Source organism: Ailuropoda melanoleuca, chromosome 8, assembly GCF_002007445.2.
Source record: "Ailuropoda melanoleuca isolate Jingjing chromosome 8, ASM200744v2, whole genome shotgun sequence".
In the NCBI taxonomy this organism is placed as follows: domain Eukaryota; kingdom Metazoa; phylum Chordata; class Mammalia; order Carnivora; family Ursidae; genus Ailuropoda; species Ailuropoda melanoleuca.
The window spans coordinates 41,677,158-41,703,242 of NC_048225.1; the positions used below are offsets into that span (position 1 = coordinate 41,677,158).

Sequence of the window (26,085 nt, forward strand, 5' to 3'; positions counted from 1 at the left end):
TTTGGCCTATTTAAAAAATCTATTTCTTCCTGTTTCAGTCTTGGTAGTTTATAGGTTTCCAGGAAGGCCACCTTTTCTGGGCTTGGTTCCACCGTCAGCCCAGGTTTCAAAGCCACTGCAGTGGTTTCAGAGCTTATTGCTCATGTGCCTCACTGAGTGGCCAGTCTTGCACCTATGTGTGTTCTACCCCGTAGTTCACATATCAAAACTTTGGTCAGCTAACTAGGTCAAATATATGACTGCACAAATCAAGGGGGAGCCCAGGAGTTCATATTCAACTTTGTAAGATCACTGTCTTGATCTCCCCCCTCAGTTCAGTCTGGCTCTATAGACTGACCTTTCTACACCAGTATCTCCCTGCTCCCCAGTCTCCCTGACATTTTTCAGCCTCTCCCATCCTGTCCTGGTCCTGGTGGGTAGAAATCTGAGGCTTTTGTCTTTACCTCTGTCCTTTACCTCCTGTTCCTTTGGCTGGATTGCCATGGGAGCCACGTGGGGGAGAGGCTAGAGAAAGGAAAATAGCATTTGCCAGTACTCTTGGGACACAGTTCCTTTGGTCATAGAGAAGGGCTCCCACCCTAAGAGGGACAGAAGCCTGCCCAGCCACCGTTGGCCTTTGCCACCACCACCTCTGCAGGGCTGCCCTGGGGTTTGCGCAGGAAAACAAACAAATAAACAAAAATGGAATTTCCCCCACTCTCTAACTTGTAAGATGCCCCTTTTCACACTTCAGACCAGAAACAGAGGGCTTCTCTTGGAGCTCTTTCTGCCTGCACCTCGAACCAGTGCACAGTTCTGTGTTTTGGGCTACCTTTGCAACTGAACCTAGAAAAACAGGAGGAAAAGGATCCAAGAATCTCATGCATGCTTCAGTGGTGTCTTAAATTCTTAAATTCTGGTTTCCTTCTCCAATCTACCCATTACCATTTCCTTTTCAGAATCCTCTGAAAGCTGCTCTAGTCATTGTGCCTCAGGCTTTTGGCTGCATTCAGTGGGAGAACCAGGATGGAGAGGACTTACTCCATCTTGACTGGGCCAGAATTTTTCTCATGTAGTTTTGTGAGATGGTGAAAGCCCATGAGATTGCTTAAGGTGATCGCCTGGTCCACCTGGCAGATCCTATTGTAAACTGGCAATATTAGTTTTGTTTAGTGCTCTCATAGAAAGGAATGATTGCTCTAATCCACTGATTTGACAATCTGAAGACCAGATCTGGTATTTGGTGACAGCTCCTCAGACATCCTGTGTTTGGCACAAGGGCTAAATGTGTGAATGACACAGAATCTTTGTCATTGGGGAGTCCACAGTGTACTAGAAACAGGCCAGAGTTCGCCACCAGTGCTACAAGAGAACAAAGCAGAGCCTTAAGTCTAGACTAGATATGTATAGGTAAATAGGCAATTTGTGTATTAGGGGATTCAGTGTGTGATAAGTGCCAGCATCAGTGCTATGGGAGAGCAGAGCAAATCCTCAATTCTGGACTGGAAGAGGTTCAGAACCAATTTCTTCTAACTGGAAGAGTCTTAGACACACACAAATTAACAAGTAGAAAATCTGCAGGAAATTATGTTCCAGATATATAAAGTGAAATGCACAGAGGCCCAGATAAAGGGAGAAGAGTTTATTATGTGGTTACAGGAAGTTCCAAATATCTGGTATATATATATAGTATCATGGATCAGAATTGAGGGGTAAATCAAGGGTGGAATAGAAAACTCTTGAAAGTCAGGACAAGGTATTTAGGATATAATTTGGTTATCAACCGAATGGCTTCAAAAGGAGACTAATAAAATCAGTTTTGTGCTGTAGAAAGACCACTCCTTATATTACCTACACCGGGAATACAGAGATTCCAGCAGAGCAAGCTAGGAGGCAGTAAGACCTGTTAGGAGGCTATTATAGTAACCCAAGCAACAAATTATAAGAAATTATATAATTTCTAATTATATAATTAGTTCTGGAACTAATAAAACATAAATCTTGCTATAGCCACACAGGGAAACACTATGCAGGTAGTAAAATAGTGCGGCACCAGGAACTCAAGAAGGAGTCTGATAAATGCAATAGATCCAGTCAGTCAGCTGCTCACATCAGTTCTGTTTTCAAAATGGGCCCTGAATCTGGACCCTTCTCACCATCTCTACTGCTATCATCCTCATTTAAGCCAGTAGAGTCTGTTGCCCAGTCTGTCACATTGGCCACTGACTCACTTCTCTTTTCAACCTACCCTGGACAGCACTTTGGATTTCCTACACCCACCGGCCTATTTCTCACACCTCAAAGGCGCTCTAATCCACCTAGTTGCTTAAAATGAAAACCTGGATTAATGCTTGATTCTTCATTTTCTTCAATAGCTCACATTCAATTGACTAACACATCCTATTCTCCTGCTTCCAAAACATACTTAGAATCTTATCTTAGACTAAGCCACCAGGGTCTCTTAGCCCCTATTTCCATACTCCTTAGGTTTTCCCACTTTCATTCAATCTTCCTTCCTCAAAGTAAAGTTTTTAAAATGAAAAGGAGATCATGCTATTTCTCTGAAAGAAACATTCCAAAGTCCTGGGGCACCTAGGTGGCGCAGTCCTTAGGTGTCTGCCTTCGGCTCAGGGCGTGATCCCGGCGTTCCAGGATCAATCCCACATCGGGCTCCTCCACTGGGATCCTCCTTCTTCTTCTCCCACTCCCCCTTGCTTGTGTTCCCTCTCTCACTGGCTGTCTATCTCTGTCAAATAAATAAATTAAAAAATCTTAAAAACAAAAAAAGAAACATTCCAAAGTCCTATATTATCCAGTCCCTGTCTAGCTCCCTTAGCTCATATCCTGCTTGTCTTCCCCTTACTCACTGTTTTGGCCTTTCTTGTATTCCTCAAAAATACGCTAGGCACACTTGCACCAGCAAATGCCTCTCTGCTTGGCAACACACTTCTTCCAGATCTTTATATTTTGAATGTGAAGAAACAAACCAGATCATTTGTAACACAACTTGGATCAGGGACCAAGTAACATAAATCATTTTATTTTATCAAGTGCTTTATAAATATAAACTCAGTTAATCCCTGTATAAATCTATTAGTTAGATAGGGTTATTAAACCTATTTTTTTTTTCCAGGCACAGAGAGGTTCATGACCTAGGCCAAAGTCACACAGCTAGTAAGTAGCAGGCAGAGCTGTGATCCTAACTTGCTGCCTGGTTTCAGAATCTGTACTCTGAATCCTCTATGCTCTGCTGCTGCTAGTAGTTGGCATGCACTCTCAAACACAAAGTAGGGAATCTTGCAGATTCAATCCCTTCTGATGTGTGTGGAGTTAGGGAGCAGGTAGATATAGACAGATATAAGCCTGAAGAAATAAGAGACAGAAGAATTCCCTAATTAATCAAGTTTCCCCACACACATACAAAGTCTATTGCATTAATTGCTTTTAAATACAGCTACCACTACCCTCTGCATGAAAAGCTAGGCTTGCCAGCTATTAACAAGCATCTCGATTTCCTTAATTTCTTCATCTATCATGGAAAGAGCTCCTAAAGTTCCTAAAGCTCATTGAGTTTTATGAAATTAAAGCATTTTAAGTATTTATTTTGTTGTCACACATTTCACCCGAGCTCTCTCAGCTACCTAAAGGTGATAACTCAGCCTTGAGCTGCTGCTTCTAATGGAGGAAAAAGGCTCCTACCCAGTTGAAGTGGTGTAGGCAGAATTTAAACTTGAATTTCTATTGACCCCCTGTTGCATCCAGAATGCTAAAACAGATTAAGATGTTTTTCTTTAAATTCATGCATCAAAATGACTTAAGGAGAAATTACAAAGGTTAAATTTACACTAGTTTTCTTCTGGCAGGCTTCCTTTGTTTTTGAATTTGCAATCCTTTGGTATTTAGAATGACAAGGAAAAGTTACCAGAAACTTAGGCAAGACCCTAATGCTGCCCAAACAGGCCAGTTGTTTCCAGATGCCCAGTCACAACAAATGATACAACCTACTGTGCAAAACTAATATGTCCTCTGGTTTTTGAGCTCTTGCTTTTGGTCAGCCCCTTTATATACTCCTAGGACCAGGTTTTGGGCAGTGCTAGTGGGCATTATTCAAGGGAACAGAAACATAGTGCTTTCCAGGAAAGACCCAACCTTGTTACCAGTTTGTTTTCCCTCACTTTATCTCTTAATTAGAAAATTTTTAAAAGGTGATACAGCAATATGGTGCAGAAATACTTTCACTCTGTGAAAGTGATACAGTACAGCAAGAAGGGCACCGATCTTGGTGTTAGAAATTCTTGTCTACTTCTGGTGTTATTTGCATAACCTTGGAAAATGTACTTAAACTGTCTACACCTCAGTTTCTTTTTTTTTAAAGATTTTATTTATTTATTGACAGAGAGAGAGACAGCCAGCAAGAGAGGGAACACAAGCAGGGGGAGTGGGAGAGGAAGCAGGCTCCCAGTGGAGCCCGATGTGCGGCCTGATCCCAGGACTCCAGGATCACACCCTGAGCCAAAGGCAGACGCTTAACAACTGAGCCACCCAGGCGTCCCAACACCTCAGTTTCTTTATCTCTGCAGTATGAATATGGTATCAGGGCACATCACTGATATATGCAAAAATTATTTTGAAAAGTGCCAAACATGCTTCATTCCCCCTCTGGAATGAAGCATGAGAGACTATGGACTCTGAGAAACAAACTGAGGGCTTCAGAGGGGAGGGGGGTGGGGGAATGGGATAGGCTGGTGATGGGTAGTAAGGAGGGCACATATTGCATGGTGCACTGGGTGTTATACACAACTAATGAATCATCGAATTTTACATCAAAAACCAGGGATGTACTGTATGGTGACTAACATAATATAATAAAAAATATTATTATAAAAAATGAAAAGTGCCAAACAAAAATGCAAATTACCCTGTGCCAGGCACTGTGCAAAGTATTTATGACTTATCACCATTTAACAGATGATTAAACTGAATCTTAGAGAATTTAAGTTACTTGCCCAAGTCACAGAGCTAGGAAGACATAAAGCAAGAATTCACAGCTACATTTCCCTCCTCTTCTCATAAGAGAAAAAATAAGAGAATGAGAATCAAATCACCACCTATCTAGTAGCCATAGAAGTAACTATTGTTGACCTCTGATAGTGGGTTGGAAGGCTGAGGTGATGTGTAACACGCATCCATTTAGGGAGTTGGGGGAGGTAGGAGATGGACTGACACGGGGAATGGATACTTCGAATTCTTCCTCCCATAAGTATGCCCACATTTCTATAGCACAGTGTGCAGGGTACCCAAGAGAGATATAGAGAAAGTGACAGGGAGTTTGGAAAAGTGAGATTAATTTTAGTATCTGCCATCCTGGTGGTCTTTATGAAGGAGATATTCTTGGAACCTTTAAAAATGGATAGAATTAGTGTTAGTAAGGTCAAGAAGGAAAAGAAAATAGAAGGAATAGTCTAGTTAGAACGGACAGTTAATTTATTAGACAGATATTTTTTGGAGACCTACCATGTGCTAGACACTGGTTGAGGTACTGAGTAGTGAACAAAACCAGAAATAAAATCCCTGGCCTCACAAAGTTTACATTTTAGTGGACAGGTGAGACAGACAATAAAAATACAAACATGCAGCATTTTAGATGGTGGTAAGGAGAAAAATATTGCTGGGAAAGAAGGTAGGGAGTATGGGGGGGTGGAGATGAGATTTAGACAGGATGTCCCCAGAAGGTCTCACAAAGAAGATGGTATTTGAGCAAAAACCTGCACTGAGGAGGAAACATTCTGCAGATCTCTGTGGCAGAGCATTCTGGGTAGAAGGAACATCAAGTACAGGGCCCAGAAGCAAGGGCACCCCTTAATAGTTGAGGCTTGGGAAGGAGGTTAGTGTGACTAGAGAGGAATCATTTAAATGTAGAGTGTTTGGAGATGGAGTCAGAAGGATGAGGGATGGAGCGCCATGAGTCAAGTTACTGCATGTCTTCAAAGGTCATTGAAAGGAATGCATCTTTCACTTCCAGCAGTAAAGAAGCCACTGGAAAGTTTTGTCAGAGGAGTGTCATGATCTGATTTACATTTCAAAGGAATTTTTCTGGCTCTTGTGTTGAAAATTGGCTAGAGTGGGGGAGGATAGGCAAAGGTAAAAAAGAGACCAGTCAAAAGACTGTCACTGTGAGAGGGGAGTTAAGATGGCAGAGGAGTAGGGGACCCCTTTTTCAGCCGGTCCCCTGAGTCGAGTTGAATAGGTACCAGACCAGCCTGAACATCCACGGAATCAGCATGAGATGCAGGAAGATACATCTGGATCTCTACAAATAAACATTTCCAGCGCTGAGTATTGAGGTATGAAGTGGGGAGCCGTGAAACCGCGCACAGATATCGGAAGATAAATGGAAGGGGGAGGGAGCTGCCGCGTTCGGGTGCCAGGAAACAGTAGCCACCTGCACGGGGGAGCCGGTGGACTCGCGGACCCGCACCCGCGAGAGAGCAGACTGAGAACGTGAGCCAGGGAACACGCGCCACCAGACTGAAACGGAGCTCCAGTGTGCTCACTGGAACCAGACTGAGACCGGGAGCTCCGGGAGCGCACAGGGGCGGCTGGCGGCTAGTGGCTGACAGCTAGTGGCTGGCGGTGTTAGAAACACAAAGGACAGAGACCCGCCAGCCCTAGAAGTGAGGGCTGGGACGCTGGGTGTGGGGCGCACATCCCGGGACACTGCAGGGTTGAGCAGCACCAACAGAAACAGAGTTAAAGTGGCGAACATCAGTGGAGAATGGTCCATGATACTTCTGTTCTGAGACAGAGGCTGAGATTCAGCCACTGCTGCTCTGACTCTCAGAAGAGGCACAGCAAACCACCAGGGAAAGGTGCCAGAGAACAAACGCCTGGAAAGATCGGCTTACACTGTGCCCACCCCCATCCCCCCTCGCAGGGGACACAGAGACTCTACCCAAACAGGGTTGCCTGAGTATTGGCGTGGCAGGCCCCTCCCCCAGAAGGCAGGCTGAAAACTCAAGAAGCCCACATCCCTAATATCCCTATAAAACCAAGGCACACAGCCTGGGTCCCGGTCAATAATTTGGGCTCTGGACAACCCCGCAACCTCTCCTCATCAGAATGACGAGAAGGATAAATCCCCCCCAGCAAAGAAAAGACAATGTGTCTGTGGCCTCTGCCACAGAACTAATGGATATGGATATAACCAAATTATCAGAAATGGAATTCAGAGTAACAATGGTCAAGATGATGTGTAGACTTGAAAAAAGTATTAACGAAAATGTTAATGAGAATATAGAATCTCTAAGGGTGGAAATGAGAGCAAATCTGGCAGAAATTAAAAATTCTATGAGCCAAATGCAGTCAAAACTAGAGGCTCTGATGGCCAGGGTGAATGAGGCAGAAGAACGTATCAGGGAATTGGAGGATGGGTTGCTATAAGAAAAAGCTAAAATAGAATCTGGACTCAAAAAAATACACGCTCAGGAATGTAGGTTACAGGAGATTACTGACTCAATGAAACGTTCCAATGTCAGAATCATTGGCATCCCCNCGCGAATTGGAGGATGGGTTAGTAGAAGAGAAAACTAAAATAGAATCTGGACTTAAAAAAATCCACGTTCATGAATGTAGGTTACAGGAGATTACTGACTCAATGAAACGTTCCAATGTCAGAATCATTGGCATCCCCAAGGGGGTGGAGAGAACCAGAAGTCTAGAAGAGATATTTGAACAAATTGTAGCTGAAAGCTTCCCTAACCTAGCAAGGGAAACAAGCATCCATGTCCAAGAGGCAGAGAGGACCCCTCCCAAGCTCAACCACGACAAACCTACGCACGTCACGTCATAGTGCAATTCGCAAATATTAGATCCAAGGAGGCAGTATTGAAAGCGGCCAGAGCAAAAAAAATTTCCATATACCAAGGCAAAGGTATCAGAATTATGTCAAACCTGTCTACACAGACCTGGAATGAGAGAAAGGGTTGGAGAGGGCATTTTTAAAGCTCTTTCAGAGAAAAACATGCAGCCAAGGATCCTTTATACAGCAAGGCTGTCATTCAGAATTGATGGAGAAATAAAGACCTTCCAGAATCGCCAGTCATTGACCAATTTTGTAACCACGAAACCAGCTCTACAGGAGATATTAAGGGGGGTTCTATAAAGGTAAAAAGGCCCCAAGAGTGATACAGAACAGGAAGTCACAATCGATAGAAACAAAGACTACTGGCAACATGGCATCATTAAAATCATGTCTCTCAGTATTCAGTCTCAATGTAAATGGCCTAACTGCTCCCATAAAACGCCACAGGGTTGCAGATTGGATAAAAAGACATGACCCATCCATTTGCTGTCTACAAGAGACCCATTCTGAACCTAAAGATACATTCAGACTGAAAGTAAAGGGATGGAATACCATCTTTCATGCCAATGGACCTCAAAAGAAAGCTGGGGTAGCAATTCTCCTATCAGACAGATTGGATTTTAAACTAAAGACTATAGTTAGAGACACAGAAGGGCACTATATTATTCTTAAAGGATGTATCCAACAAGTGGATATGACAATTATAAATATATATGCCCCCAACAGGGGAGCAGCAAGATACACAAGCCAACACTTAACCAGAATAAAGACAGATATAGATAAAAATACATTAATAGTAGCAGACCTCAACACTCCACTATCAGAAATAGAACACCCATGCAAAAAATCGACAAAGATACAAGGGCTTTGAATGCCATACTCGACGGGTTTGACCTCATAGACATATATAGAACACTACACCCGAGAACCAAAGAATACTTATTCTATTCTAATGCCCATGGAACATTCTCAAGAATAGACCATGTTCTAGGACACAAAACAGCTCTCAACCGATACCAAAAGACTGAAATTATTCCCTGCATATTCTCAGACCACAACGCTTTGAAATTGGAACTCAACCACAAGGAAAAATTTGGAAGAAACTCAAACACTTGGAGACTAAGAACCATCCTGCTCAGGAATGATTCAATAAACCAGGAAATCAAAAATCAATTTAAACAATTTATGGAGACCAATGAGAATGAAAATGCAACGGTCCAAAATCTATGGGATACAGCAAAGGCAGTCCTAAGGGGGAAATACATAGCCATCCAAGCCTCATTCAAAAGAATAGAAAAATCTAAAATGCAGTTTTTATATTCTCACCTCAAGAAGCTGAAACAGCAACAGAGGGACAGAACCTAATCTATGCATGAGGAATCAGTTGACCAAGATTAGACCAGAAATCAATGAATTAGAAACCAGGAGTACAGGAGAGCATATCAACAGAACTAGAAGCTGGTTCTTTGAGAGAATCAATAAAATTGACAGACCACTGGCAAGACTTATCCAAAAGAATAGAGAAAGGACCCAAATTAATAAAATTATGAATGAAAAAGGGAGAGGTCACAACCAACACCAATGAAATTGGAAGGATTATTAGGAACTTTTATCAACAGCTTTATGCCAATAAATTAAGCAATCTGGAAGAGATGGAGGACTTCCTGGAAACCTATAAACTACCAAGACTGAAACAGGAAGAAATTGATTTTTTTAAACAGGCCAATTAATTATGAAGAGATTGAGTCAGTGATAGACAACCTTCCAAAAAACAAAACTCCAGGCCCGGACAGTATTCCTGGGGAATTCTACCAAACATTCAAAGAAGAAATAATACCTATTCTCCTAAAGCTATTTCAAACAACAGAAACAGAAGGAAAGCTACCAACTCTCTATGAGGCCAATATTACCTTGATCGCCAAACCAGGCAAAGACCCCATCAAAAAAGGAGAATTACAGACCGATTTCCCTAATGAACATGGAAGCCAGAATCCTCAAAAAGATCCTGGCTAATAGAATCCAGCAGTACATTAAAAGGATTATCCATCATGACCAACTGGGATTCATCCCTGGTTTGCAAGGGTGGTTCAACATTCGCAAATCATCTTGAGATTTGTGTGCAAGCATGGTTCAACACTCGCAAATCAATCAATGTGATACATCATATCCAGAAAGAAAAATTCAGAAATCATATGATTCTCTCAATAGATGCAGAAAAAGCATTTGACAAAATACAGCATCCTTTCCTGATTAAAACCCTTCAGAGTGTAGGAATAGAGGGTACATTTCTCAATCTCATAAAAGCCATCTATGAAAAGCCTACTGCAAGCATTATTCTCAATGGGGAAAAGCTGGAAGCCTTTCCCTTAAGATCAGGAACACGACAAGGATGCCCACTCTCGCCACTATTATTCAACATAGTACTAGAAGTCCTTGCAACAGCAATCAGACAACAAAAAGGGATAAAAGGTATTCAAATCAGCAAGGAAGAAGTCAAACTGTCTCTCTTTGCAGATGACATGGTACTCTATATGGAAAACCCAAACGAAACCACTCCCAAACTATTAGAAGTTATAGAACAATTCAGTAAGGTGGCAGGATACAAAATCAATGCCCAGAAATCAGTTGCATTTCTATACATGAATAATGAGACTGAAGAAAGAGAAATTAGGGAATCCATCCCATTTATAATAGGACCAAAAACCATACATTACCTTGGAATTAACTTAACCGGAGACATAAAGGACCTATATTCTGGAAACTATAAATCACTCTTGAAAGACATTAAGNATATCCTAGAAACTATAGATCACTTTTGAAAGATATTGAGGAAGACACAAAAAGATGGAAAAGTATTCCATGCTCATGGATCAGAAGAATTAACATAGTTAAAATGTCCATGCTACAGAGCAATCTACACTTTCAGNACCTTGGAATTAACTTAACCAGAGACGTAAAGGACCTATATCCTAGAAACTATAGATCACTTTTGAAAGATATTGAGGAAGACATAAAAAGATGGAAAAATATTCCATGCTCATGGATTGGAAGAATTAACATAGTTAAAATGTCCATACTACCCAGAGCAATCTACACTTTCAATGCTATCCCGATCAAAATACCGAGGACATTTTTCAAAGAACTGGAACAAATAGTCCTTAAATTTGTATGGAACCAGAAAAGGCCCCGAATCTCCAAGGAACTGTTGAAAAGGAAAAACAAAGCTGGGGGCATCACAATGCCGGATTTCGAGCTGTACTACAAAGCTGTGATCACAAAGACAGCATCGTACTGGCACAAAAACAGACACATAGACCAATGTAACAGAATAGAGAACACAGAAATCGACCCTCGGCTCTTTGGGCAACTAATCTTTGATAAAGCAGGAAAAAACATCCGGTGGAAAAAAGACAGTCTCTTCAATAAATGGTGCTGGGAAAATTGGACAGCTACATGCAAAAGAATGAAACTTGACCACTCTCTCACACCATACACAAAAATAAACTCCAAATGGATGAAAGACCTCAATGTGAGACAGGAATCCATCAAAATTCTAGAGGAGAACATAGGCAGCAACCTCTATGACATTGGCCAAAGCAACCTTTTTCACGACACATCTCCAAAGGCAAGAGAAACAAAAGAAAAATGAACTTGTGGGACTTTTATCAGGATAAAGAGCTTCTGCACAGCCAAGGAAACAGTCAAAAAAACTAAGAGACAGCCCACGGAATGGGAGAATATATTTGCAAAGGACACCACAGATAAAGGACTGGTATCCAAGATCTACAAAGAACTTCTCAAACTCAATACACGAGAAACAAATAAACAAATCATAAAATGGGCAGAAGATATGAACAGACACTTTTCCAATGATGATATACAAATGGCTAACAGACACATGAAAAAATGTTCAAATTCATTACCCATCAGGGAAATTCAAATCAAAACCGCACTAAGATACCACCTTATGCCAGTTAGAATGGCAAAGATTGACAAGGCAAGAAAGNCCACACTGAGATACCACCTTACGCCAGTTAGAATGGCAAAGATAGACAAGGCAAGAAACAACAATTGTTGGAGAGGATGTGGAGAAAGGGGATCCCTCCTACATTGTTGGTGGGAATGCAAGTTGGTACAGCCACTCTGGAAAACAGTGTGGAGGTCCCTTAAAAAGTTAAAAATTGAACTACCCTATGACCCAGCCATTGCACTACTGGGTATTTACCCCAAAGGTACAGATGTAGTGAAGAGAAGGGCCATATGCACCCCAATGTTCATAGCAGCTCTGTCCACAATATCTAAATTGTGGAAGGAGCCGAGACGCCCTTCAACAGATGACTGGATTAAGAAGTTGTGGTCCATATATACAATGGAATATTACTCAGGTATCAGAAAGAATGAGTTCTCAACATTTGGTGCAACATGGACGGCACTGGAGGAGATAATGCTAAGTGAAATAAGTCAAGCAGAGAAAGAGAATTATCATATGGTTTCTCTCATCTATGGAACATAAGAACTAGGAAGATCGGTAGGGGAAGAAAGGGATAAAGAAAGGGGGAATCAGAAGGGGGAATGAAGGATGAGAGACTATGGACTCTGAGAAAGAAACTGTGGGCATCAGAGGGGAGGGGGTGGGGGAATGGGATAGGCTGGTGATGGGTAGTAAGGAGGGCACCGTATTGCATGGTGCACTGGGTGTTATATGCAACTAATGAATCATCGAACTTTACATCAGAAACCAGGGATGTACTGTGCGGTGACTAATATAATATAATAAAAAAGAACATTAAAAAATAAAATAATAAAATAAAATAATAAATCTTAAAATTGCACTAAAAAACAACAAAAAAAGACTGTAACTGTAATCCAGATAGGAGATGATGCATCTCAAATCTGGTAGAAGTAGGTAGGTGTGAAGTAGTTGAATTCTAGATATATTTTAAAGATAGATCAAATAAAAGTTTAGAAGGTATGAGGAAGGAGGAGTGAAAAGTGTCCCCATGGTATTTGACTTAGGACCTACAAGTATGGAGCTTCTTCCATTGGAAGGAGGGGAAATGTGGAAGTATGAAGACCACCTGAAAAGGAAACTTTAAGAATTGTAAGAAGTAGCCTGGGTCCAATGTCTAGTCCTTATATGGAAACGGGATTCCCAATCTTATATCAGGATGAGCCATGCTGTTTTCCTTGTTTCTCTGCTCAGGGAAACAAAGTATCAGTATTTGGGCCAGCAATGAAGAAGGGGATAATATGCCTCTGCAGTTTGAAAAGTCATGAAGAACCATGCTACCTGGAAAACTCCTTTTTATCTCTCTTACAGAAAACCTTTCCCCAAATGATGAGCTTTGTCTTTGCCTCAGCTGTTCCTTTCACCTCTTACCATGTTCTCCTTTATGTCTCAATCCTCCCCATTCTTTGCTCACCAGGCCTGGTAGTAGATTCTGCCTCCTAGACCGTACTGCTCATAACCATGGCCTCCCCCAGGCCAGGCCACCCTCAGCTATCATGCAGATCATTGTATTTCCTCTTCATGGGTCTTTCTGGCTCCATTCCCACAGCCCTTTCAGTCTTTCTCCACACTATAGCCAGACTGGTCTTCCTGAAATAGAAATCTGTTCATGCCCCTTGCTAGTTAAACACTGCAAAGTATCCCAATGATCTGATGATAAAGTGCAGCAATCTTAATGTAGTTTAAGTAGTCCTTCCTTCCTCAGCTCCTTTAGTTCTCCCCATTCTCACATCTCCCATGTCATGTTCTGGACATGTCATCCTTCTTAAAGTTTCCACAACACAGCATGCTCTATCTCATCTATGTACCTTCAAACATTCTTCCCTCCACCCTTCACTGATACTCATAATAGTTAGTGTCAGGGAGCTTCTGGGTCTGGTTCCCCTCCTAACTCAATCCTGCCTCCACATTTATCAAACCACACCACAATGGCCCACTTAGATTCCCATATGCCTTTTAGACTCTAGGACAAGGATCAGATTTATCTTGTTTAACATTATGTCCCTTATTCCCAGCACATTCTGAGCAGTCAGAAGCAACAGGTGCTCATTCCGTATTTATTGAATTAATAAGCCAGACCAAATGTTAGTTCTTTAATGAAACTTTCCTAAGAGCCCTCCATTGGAAGGGATCTCTCCCTCTTTGAGCCTCCACAGATTTTACCTCCACATGTGTTACAGATTTATCACCTTCAACCTTTCACTGTAGTGACATAATTTATCTCTATTATTGAGCAAGTTTCTTCTTAGTGCAGAATCCATACCCACTTCATCTTTGTTTTGTCCCTAGATCATCAACTACACAGCTTTTTGTATGCTCAGACTCCAAAAATTAATGTTAAATAATTAATTAATTAATTAATGGAGCATAAATGTTAGATTATATTTTAGAATTTCCAAATAGGCTAGTTTATGGAGGGCATATGCTTTGAGGTTGAAAGTGGTGCATGATAAATCCAAACAGGTAAGTTGAGGCAAGATGGTAGAAGATCTGGTTTGCTTAGCTAAGACTTGATAGTTTGGAAACTGGACATCTGTTGTGGATTTCTAAACCAAAGAGGTATATTATCACAGTTGAGTACTAAGGACAGTAATTTGTCCGTAAGGTAAATTTTCTGGTGCAGAAATACAGTGCTCTTCTGCATCCATCTCCGGAGATTGGGGATAGATGAAGTGAACCCTATTACTCTTGGGAATTCAGGTCGTTCCTCAAGGTTTTCAGGGGAGAAAAACCTGGAAATAGAAGACAATTAGTAGGCATACTATGCTGTCACCTGTATCTTTGCTTTTACTCTGGTTCTAACTCTGATAAATTGCTCCTGTGAATTCTCTGATTATTCAGAATCCATGGAGAGCTATAATAGAATTAAATCTCATAGTTAATCCATAATTTGTTTCTCAACAGGTTCTCTGACTCTGAGAACACATCATGTTCAAGATTCCAAAATGGGATTTGTGATCAATGCAATCTATTCCATGGCCTATGGACTCCACAACATGCAGATGTCCCTCTGTCCAGGCTATGCAGGCCTTTGTGATGCAATGAAGCCAATCGATGGTCGGAAACTTTTGGATTCCCTGATGAAAACCAATTTTACTGGGGTTTCTGGAGATATGATCCTATTTGATGAGAATGGAGACTCTCCAGGAAGGTACTGTTAAAATTCTCCTCTAGCACCTGAACTGTCATCTGTTGATCCTGATGTGCCTGTTTCTCCTTTGTGGTTATCTAGGCTTTCTGGTCATAACTGCCCAGCTCTGACATCACAAAGGGATTAAAGATAGAGAAGGAGATGCCCATTTTCCATGGCCAGGTACACATATTGATGCTGACTTCCAAAACAGGCTCTTGGAATCATCCCATTTCAGAGACCCATCCTTAGAGACAGGAGCCTCACGTTATGGTAGAAACTCAAAAACCAGCTCTGGTTTCTCTGTACATGTTTTTCATGTTATTCCCTGTACTGTGATCTCTTCATGGGCCATAGAACTATTCTGAAACAGGAACAATTCCATTTCTGGTAATTTAGAAATAGGGCTGAGGTTCTGTTACATTGTTTGCTGTACCTATAGTAAATTACAAGTCATTTTATTTTATTATCCTTTAGCTGGAGGACTTTCTCCTTTCTAAAGACTAAATTGCCTTTTACTCTGAAATTCCACCTTTCATTATTTATAGAGAAGCCTGAGAAATATGAACGTACTCATTATTACAGATCAGCCTCCAGGGGAGTCATTAGGTAACTAGAACTTACCAGAATTCACATCGATCTCATACTCTAAATTCTTAAGTGACTCTACACATTAGACTTTTAATCCATGAGGGATATTGTCACTGAAAAGATATTCTGAGCTGTAGTAGGGCTGGCTCTTCACTCTGCCTTACGTCGGCACAATCAGGGTCCTATGGTCTTCCACTGTAAAATCGCCAAGTATTTTTCCAGCAACAGTTTATGCTTGACATGCATGCTTAGAGGGGGTGTCTTTACACTCTGTTTGCAGCGAATCCTGCCAAGAGAAGGTTTCATGACTCCCTCCATGACTCACACCCCATGTGCCCACCCATGTACCAACCACCTTGGTTCTAGCTTGTTCCAGTATTGCTGAGGTGAGCTGGAGCTGGTCCCTGAGGCAGCTGTTACCATGTCACAAGCTGAACTGCTAAGTGACAGCTAGTTCCAAGCCATGCTGCCAAGAGGAAAGCTATATATTTTTTCTCTTCTAGAGACTGGAAGAATATTGCTCCAAGCAGGCTTTTGCCAAGATAAGCTGACTTTTCATATATAGCTTTCTTCTTTTTGGCTGTTAAGTATACCCATGGGGAATAGGGAATACAAGCATTTCATCAGGGCCACAGAAAATTTCACATTTGTTGTTAAGGCTTTATAGGGCAGGTCAACCAATGAGCTCAGTCTGTAGGCTCAAGTCAAGGCCTAGTCCCTGATATCTGTGCATGGATTTATTATTCCTGTGAGCATACCTATAGCACTGACATCAGCTTCTGACTTGCTCATAAACTTTGATGACTACACTCCAAATAGTCAAAGAGTTTTCATGTCATGCACCCAAGCCAGTTCCACAAAACCAGATAGTGAAGAAATGTCTCAGCTCTATTCCAATGGGAAACCTTAATGGATCAGACAGAACATCACTGTCTCATTCATAATCCTCCAAATATGCTGTAATGGGGTGCATTTAGGACATTGGTTCTTAATCTTTTTTAGAACGTGAATATCTATAAGGCTTAGATAAAATTTATAGATATTCTCTAAAGGACAATATACATAAAATTTTGCAAATAATTTCCAAGAATTCACAATTGTTCAGAGACTTTCCACATATTTTAAAGGTTAGGTATTACAGCAACCCATTAATAAATAATCTGAATTGGCCTCTGAAGACATCAACCAGATTCAGGAAGGTGGTTTGCAGCTTTTTATTTTTCCAATTAATCCAGTTCTATTTACAAAATAACTAAACTAATATTTATTGAACATGCACTCTGAGCCCAACACTTAGCTAAGTCCTCTACATTTCAATCCTATGAGGTAATGTTATCATTCTCATTTCCAGCTGAAGGCTCACAAACTGAGGCTTACAAAGATTAAGTGACTTCCCCAAAGGTACAGTCTAATACATGACAACCCAAGATTCTAATTCAGTCTCCAGGACTTCACTCCTAACCTTATACACCAGCCTGCCAATTAATCAACCAAGATCAAAATTAAAAAGATACTATTTTTTGAGAAATGCACTGGTAGGCATTCTATTGTTTTTTTCTGTGGAGTAAAAGTTATGGTTCTGTTGGGTCAAAGACATTTCAAACTGGGCAATGAACCAGAGGAGACTGGGGTGACTAGGGAGTCCCCTAAAATGCCAGAGGCACAGGAGGAAGATCTTAGAGGAAACAGGGACAGATAGCAACTTACTCTGGCAAACACACTCATAGACCATTAGAGAGTTCATTTCACCACTGCTGTTAAACCTCACATCGAATCAGAACTATCAGTCCACAATTCTTTAAGGAAACCCTCGGAGCAAGGTTTGTTACAGAATTGAGAATTTTTCAATTTAGAAAGGGTAACACAGTCCTCTTATGACACCAGCATGCTGTGGAGCTGCACTCTTTAATCAACATATTAATATCTCCATAGTAAAACATACAAATAGTCACACAAAGTATGATAAATGGGAGATACGTAGCCTCATTACAGTGCGGGTCAAGTTCTCTCACCAGATAAGTTCAGATTGGGTCATGTTTTGCTGCCAAGTGAATTATAAAAATATAATTTTCAGAGCTCTAAGGATTTCAGAATTACAGATAAGATATATGGACCTTGACTATTTACCACCAATGGTATGGACCACAGGTCAGCAAACTGCGGTCTGCAGGCCAAATGGAGTCTGAAGTCTGTTTTCATAAATCAGGTTTTATTGGAACACAGTCACACCCACTTATTTAGAGCCTGTCTCTGGCTTCTTTCACACTACACTGGCTGCACTGAGTAGTTTCAACCGAGACCATCTCACAAAGCCTCAAAATATTGGCTGTCCCTTTAGAGCAAAAGTTTTCTGACCTCTTAGAGTCCATCGAAAACTAAGGTTTAAGAGACCTCAGCACTGCCTGGGACTGCCCATAACTAGGCAGAGAAAACATGGAGAGTCAACATCAGAATATCAGACTAAGTACAACTGACTATTTAAAGCAAGAATTTTAACATTATATTGTGGGATTGATGTGTGGGGATGTAAACTATTTGTCAACATGGCATAAAGAAAGGGGGTCTAGAATTCTACAAGTCAAGTTTCTTATAATTTACATTAAGTAACACAATATTAACTTTAAGTAGAATAAAATAAGTAAAGAATGCATAAGTAATCCCTTAACAAGAAGAATAGCTAAAAAGTCAACAGAATACTTTTAAAAATTTGATTAATCCAAGAGTCAAGAAAAGAGGAATGGGTGGACAGAAACAGATGTGACAAATAGAAAATAAGGTTAGAACACTAGAAATTTGAAGATACTGAGCTGGTTTGCACAAGGGTTCTTAATATGTGGCTCTGCCCATGGAAGGACGACAGAGATGATTTGTTTTAATTTCCTAACTTTCCTTGTGGCAAAAATGGAGTCTCAGAGAAAGGAAGAGTTACACCCACTGTCAAGCAGTCAATTAGTAACAGAACAAGGACAGTATGCAATTCCCAGGCACAATCATTAAATTCAAATGAGGAAAATGTAACTTAGTTTTCTTTATTTTTTTTCCATTTTCTTTATGTTACATGTGAAATGATTCTATGTGTATCCTGGAAAAGGATTTCATTATTAGTTACTATTAAAGGATTTGGTCAAAGCCGCCTTGTGGTTTCTCTTTAATCTCCAATAATCTACCCCCAAAGACACAGATAATTATAATTGCTTTGTTGTATGGACTGGTGCTTAAAGTGTCAATTTTCTTGACCAACAGACAATTTGTCACATATTTAAGAAAGTTTTAAAAAAACACAGAACTAAGCATTAGAATTATAGACAAAGAGGATTTTAGGAGCTATATAAATCTAAATTTCTGCACAGTCCCTTCCCCCTTATGATGTTGCCATTCCCCTTGCTTCAGCCCCTTGGGTAAAGAATACCTTACTATCTTCTGAGGAAGGAAGCTGCTCTAATTTTGAGTTATAATCACTTAGAAATTTCCTTAGTTCTCTTAAACTGAACCCTGCCTGCCTCTATTTCTATTTAGTGCTTTAAAATGACTTTTTTTTTTCTTTTTGGTTAGAAAACATTTTATCTGCTCTATTTTGTTTTTGAAAGCTATATGAAATTCATTTTTTAAAAAATTCAGTATATTTCAACTACGAACTGTGGCCAGTTAAGGAAGAGAGATGAGGGGAGGCAGAGAGAAAGGTGAAAGAAGGAAGAGATATTAGAGAATACAGGTTGCACATACCACACAGTGATGAGAAAGAAGTTTCAGGAGCAGAAAGATGTAGAAACCAAGACACTTAGTGACAGAGAGCAAGAGAGCAAGACAGTGAGAGAGAGGGGATTACCCAAAATCTAACTAAGAATATTTTTCAAACACTCACTTCCTCTCACTTATGATGGAGAATAAAATCTATATCCATCTCTGAAAATTGAAAGAATTCATACCAATTGACCAGTGAACAGAGAAATCTTTTTTTTTAATGGAGAATTATTTTTTACCTATTTCTTTTTCTAATGTACTGCTACCAAAGATTTTTACAGCAATGTTATAATTTCACCAATGGAACGACTAGTAATACCAACTCTGTATTTCTCTCATAGATAAGAAATAATTACCAGAAATCTAAAGGGTAATTCCATGAGAAGGATTCATTTTCTATAACACAGCTAAAACAGGTTGACAGATTTGAATCAAATTTAAGGTTTAACTTTTCTTGAAATCCCTTCCCTGTCAAATATAACATTTTCTGTTCTATACAGTTTTCATATTTATTTTGCAAAAATTGGATCTCTCCACACTTCACCGTTTCTCCTACGTAAATGCAGAGTTCTGCAATCGAGGGGCAAGGAAAGTTGATTTTTCACTCTGTCAAATAGATATGGAGCAGTCTAATGGGCAAGAACATTGGACTGGAAGTCTAACGGCTGAGTTTCGGTTTGCTCTGCCACTTGCATACTCCACAGTATGGTACCGCTCAATAACCTCACCAAGCTTCAGTTTCATTATCTGTAAAATACACAGTATAGATAGACCTTGTGAGAGTGAAAGATGGGTAGGAATGGCTTGAGGGCTCCTTTGGGGTGAGCAGTGAAACCCTCATAGCTCTTCAAATCAGCAGCAGCCAAGAAAGAAGCTTCCTGACACCGATAATTTTCTTTTTCCCATTCTAGAATTTTCAAAGCTTATTTGCTCACAGAGTCTTTATTGGCTGACACAGAGTACCTTTGGAAGTCTCAGGAGCCTATATATTTGAAGTAGTCAATGACATAATACATGAGTTTCTTTTTTAGCCTTAGTGCTCTATTTTCGAATATCTCAACTCATTGTATACATAGTAACCATTGGATGACTGTGACAGAGTGGGAAGGTTTAAGACTCAGTTATGTATCCTGTAGATTGATACTTTGGGTTTAGAAGTGAACTTGAGACAGTTACTCAAAATTGTTATTTACTGCAAATAAAACACTTTACGATGATCCTTAACCCACTGAGCAACTAACAAAATTTAAGAATGAATTAACATTCTGAAAAAGACACTACTGTAAAATACTGTGATTGGGAGTCAAAACAGAATGGTATCATTTTACAGTGTAGATTCAAACAGACTGATGTGAGATTTGTTCTTAACATTTCCTTACTAAGCATTGGTCTGAGTATAGTAATCTGGTCACTGGAGCCCAAAAGCTAGAAAGTTTTCCATCCATGTCAATTTGCAGATAGCTAACTATGCTGAGCATGGAAGGATGGAGGGGGCATTTATCAAAGCCCATCTGCCAATCCTATAAGTCCTAAGAGGTAAAAGCATGGGGTACTATGTGAAGACATTGTGTACCTAAGACATACCCACAGTTGTGTCTACAGGAGCCGATAAAGTGATGGTATTGCTCATGCACTGTCCTGACATTGGAAAATTATTTAAAAAATGCTTCTCTGAAAATGTTCTTGCACATAAGAAAAATCTTATAAATAGGGGCACCTGGGTGGCACAGCGGTTAAGCGTCTGCCTTCGGCTTAGGGCGTGATCCCGGCGTTACGGGATCGAGCCCCACGTCAGGCTCCTCTGCTGGGAGCCTGCTTCTTCCTCTCCCACCCCCTGCTTGTGTTCCCTCTCTCACTGGCTGTCTCTATCTCTGACAAATAAATAAATAAAATCTTAAAAAAAAAAAAAGAAAAATCTTATAAATAAGTACATTAATTTTCCCTCTTTACATCTCTATCCTCATACTCAAAATGAGAACAATAGCCAATAAAGGCTGAGAACTCACAAGGTATTAGTATCTTCCAGCATTTTTACATTGCATGAGGTGCTTTAGAAGCTAAATCTTTTCAGACATATTTTATTTTATTTTATTTTATTTTATTATTGATTCCAGTTAGTTAACATACAGTGTTAGATTGGGTTTTAGTTGTACAATCTAGTGACTCAACAATTCCATACATCACCCAGTGCTCATCACAACAGGTACACTCCTTAATCCCCATCACCTATTTCACCCAACCCCCTACCCATCTCTCCTCTGGTAACCATCAGTTTGTTCTCTATATCTTAAGAGTCTGTTTATTGATTTATATCTCCCTCTCTCCTTTTTTTCCCTTTGCTAGTTTGTTTTGTTTCTTAAATTTTACATTTGAGTGAAATCATGTGGTATTCATCTTTCTCTGACTGATTTATTTCACTTAGCATTATACTCTTTAGTTCCATCTGTGTCATTGCAAATGGCAAGAGTTCATTCCTTTTTATGGCTGAATATATATACTGAATATGTGTATATATATACACACACATATATATTCTCCTTTATCCATTCATCAATCAATAGACATTTGAGCTGCTTCCATATCTAGAATATCCATTATTGTAAATAATGTTGCTGTAGACATAGGGGTGCATGTAGCCCTTTGAATTAGTGTTTTTTTATTCTTTGGGTAAATACTCAGTAGTGTGATTACTGAATCATAGAGTACTTAACCTTTTGAGGAACCACCATATTGTTTTCCAGAGTGGCTGCACCACTTTGCATTCCCACCAACAGTGCACAAGTGCCCCCCTTTCTCCACACCCTTGTCATCACCTGTTGTTTCCTGTGTTGTTGATTTTAGCCACTCTGACAGATTGAGCTGATATCTCATTGTAGTTTTGATTTGCACTTCTTTGATGGTAAGTGATGATGAACATCTTTTCATGTGTCTGTTAGCTATCTAAATATCTTCTTTGGAGAAATATCTATCATGTCTTCTGCCATTTTTTCATTGGATTATTTGTTTATTGGGTGTTGACTTTTATAAGTTCTTTATATATTTTGGATGCCAACCCTTTATGAGACATGTGATTTGCAAATGTCTTCTCCCATTCCAAATGTTGCTTTTTAGTTTTGTTGATTGTTTCCTTTGCTGTGCAGAAGATTTTCATTTAGATGAAGTCCCAGTAGTTTACTTTTGCTTTTGTTTCCCTTGCCTCAGGAGACATATCGAGAAAAAAGTTGCTATGGCTGATGCCAATAAATTACTGCCTGTGCCCTTTTCAAGGATTTTTATGGTTTCAGGTCTCATGTTTAGGTCTTTAATCCATTTTGAGTTTATTTTTGTGAATGGTGAAAGAAAGTGGTCCAGTTTCATTCTTTTGCATATTGCTGCCCAGTTTTCCTAGCACCACGTGTTGAAGAGACTGTGTTTTTCCCATTGAATATTCTTTCCTGCTTTGTTGAAGAATAATTAACCATATACTTGTGGGTTTATTTCTGGGTTTTCTATTCTCTTCTATTGATCTGTGTTTATTTTTATACCAGTACCAAATTTTCATGACCAATACAGCTTTTTCATATAACTTAAAGTCCACAATGTGATGCATCCAGCTTTGTTTTGCTTTTTCAAGGTTGCTTTGGCTATTTGGGTCTTTTGTGGTTCCATACAAATTTTAGCATTGTTTGTCTTAGCTCTTGAAAAATGTTGTTGGTATTTCGATAGGAATTGCATTAAATGTATACATTGCTTTCAGTAATATAGACATTTTAACAATATTTGTTATTCCAACCCATGAGCATGGAATGTCTTTCCATTTCTTTGCATCTTCTTCAATTTCTTTCATCAGTGTTTTATACTTTACAGAGTACAGGTCTTTCAATTCTTTGTTTAGGTTTATTCCTGGGTATATTATGTCGATGTCATTGTGAATGGGATTGTTTTCTTAATTTCTCTTTCTGCTGCTTCATTTTTGGTGTATAGATACACAGCAGATTTCTGTACATTGATTTTGAATCCTATGGCTCTACTGAATTCGCTTATCAGTTCTAGCTGTTTCTTGGTAGAATCTTTTGGGTTTTCTATATAAAATGTGTTGTCATCTACAAATAGTGAAAGTTTTACTACTTCTTCACCAATTTGGATGCCTTGTTGCTGCTGCTGTTGTTATTGTTGTTGTAATTGTTGTCTGCTTGCCGTGGCTAGGACTTCTAGTACTATCCTGAATAAAAGCCATGTGGGGTGTTTGGCAGGCTCATTTGGTAGAGCATGTGGCTCTTAATCTTGGGATTGTGAGTTTGAGTCCCAAGTCCGGTGTAAGACATTGGNGGGTGTTTGGCAGGCTCATTTGGTAGAGCATGTGGCTCTTAATCTTGGGATTGTGAGTTTGAGTCCCAAGTCGGGTGTAAGACATTGGTCTATCTATCTATCTATCTATCTATCTATCTATCTATCTATCATCTATCTATCTATCTATCTATCATCTATCTATCATCTATCTATCCATCTATCTAGATAGATGGATAGATAGATAGATAGATAGATAGATAGATANGGTGTAAGACATTGGTCTATCTATCTATCTATCTATCTATCTATCTATCTATCTATCTATCTATCATCTATCATCTATCTATCATCTATCTATCATCTATCTATCCATCTATCTATCTATCTATCATCTAGATAGATAGATAGATAGATGGATAGATAGATAGCATGGGAGTTCATGTTGGGGGAAGGGGTGGGGGAGGCGAATGGAGAGAACCTCCAGGAGACTTGCCTGAGAGCAGAGCTGATCACAAGGCTCCATCCCACTGCAAGATATGACCTGAGCTGAAACCAACAGTCAGATGCTGAATCAACTAAGCCACCCAGGCACCCCAAATAATTTTTTTTTTAAAAGTGGTGAGTGTGGACATTCTTGTCTTGTTCCTAATCTTACAGGAGAAGCTCTGTTTTTCCCCCATAAGGATGATGTTAGCTGTGGGTTTTTCATATATGGCCTTTATTATGTTGAGGTATGTTCCCTCCAAAGCTACTTTGCTGAAGGTTTTTATCATGAATGGATGTTGTACTTTGACAAAAGCTTTTTTGTCATCTATTGAAATGAGTATATGGTTCATGTCCTTTACCTTATTGATGTGATGTATCACATTGTTTGATTTGGGAATATTGGAAAATGTTTGCAATCCCAGAGTAAATCCCACTTGATCATGGTGAATGATTTTTTTAATGTATTGTTGAATTTGGTTTGCTAGTCTTTGTTGAGAATTTTTGCAACTATGTCCATAAGGGATTTTGGCCTGTAGTTCTCTTTTTTAGTGGTGTCTTTATCTGGTTTTGGTATCAGGGTAATGCTGACCTCATAGAATGAATTTGGACGTTTTCCTCCCTGTTCTATTTTTTGGAACTCTTTGAGAAGAACAGGTATTAATTCTTGAAATGTTTGGTAGAATTTGCCTGTGAAGCCACCTTGTCCTGCATTACTTTGTTGGGAGTTTTTGATTTTTGATTTAATTTTTATGCTGGTTATGGATCTGTTTGAATTTTCTATTTCCTCCTGCCTCAGTTTTTGTAGTTTATATGTTTCTAGGAATTTATTCATTTCTTCTAGGTTGTCCAGTTTATTGGCATATAGTTTTCATAATTTACCCTTATAATTATTTATATTTTTGTGGTGTTAGTTGTTATTTCTCCTCTCTCACTTGTCATTTTATTTATTTGTGCCCTTTCTCTTTTTTCCTTGATAAGTTTGGATAAAGGTTTATCAAGTTTATTGATTGTGTTCAAAGAACCAGGTCCCAGTTTCATTGATTTGTTCTTTTTGTTTGTTCGTTTGTTTGTTTCTGTATCATTTATTTCTGCTCTAATCTTTATTATTTCCTTCCTTCTGCTGGTTTTAGGTTTTATTTGTTGTTATTTTTCTAGCTCCTTTCAGTGTAAGAATGTTTATTTGAGGTTTTTCTTGCTTCTTGAGTGAGTCCTGTATGGCTATAAATTTCCCTCTTAGAACTGCTTCTGCTGCATCCCCAAAATTTTAGTCTGTTGTGTTAGTGATTTGTTTCTAGTTTTTTTATTTATTCTTTTATGTCCTGGTTGACCCATTCATTTTTTAGTAGCATGTTATTTAACCTCCATGTATTTGTGGTCTTTCCAGGTTTTTTCTTGTGATTGACTTCTAGTTTCATACTGTTGTGGTCAGAAAAGAGGCAGTATGACTTCAATCTTCTTGAATTTGTTGAAGCTTGTTTTGTAATCTATTCTGGAGAATGTCCCAGGTGCACTTAAAAAGAATGTGCATTCTGCTGTTTTAGAATGGAATGTTCTGAATGCATCTGTTAAATCCATCTAGTACAGTGTGTCATTCAAAGCCATTGTTTCCTTGTTGATTTTCTGTTTAGATGATTTGTCCATTGATCTAAGTGGGGTGTTAAAGTCCACTAATATTATTGTATTATTATATATTAGTTCCTTTAAGTTTTTATTAACTGTTTTATGTATTTGGGTGCTCCTATGTTGGGTGCATAAATACTTATATTTGTTATAGCTTCTTGTTGTATTTCCCCTGTATTATTATATGTCCCCTTATTTGTTTCTTTTTAGTCTTTGCTTTAAAGCTTTCTTTTGACACCCATTTTCATAATAAATGTTTCTCCATCCCCTCACTTTTAACCTGCAGGTGTCTTTAGGTCTAAAAATAGTCCCTTGTAGGCAGCATATAGATGGGTTTTGTTTTTTTATCCATTCTGTCACTCTGTGTCTTTTGATTGGAGCATTTACTCCATTTACATT

General features: G+C 39.4%; 1 protein-coding gene across 1 annotated transcript in view; it reads left to right on the forward strand.

Annotated features, from left to right (window-relative positions):
• GRM5 (glutamate metabotropic receptor 5) overlaps positions 1-26,085 on the forward strand; it is a 522,903-nt gene that overhangs the window by 409,355 nt on the left and 87,463 nt on the right. Inside the window, 1 exon segment of the mRNA XM_034666172.1 lies at positions 14,754-15,000. Coding sequence (XP_034522063.1) covers positions 14,754-15,000 — 247 coding nt within the window.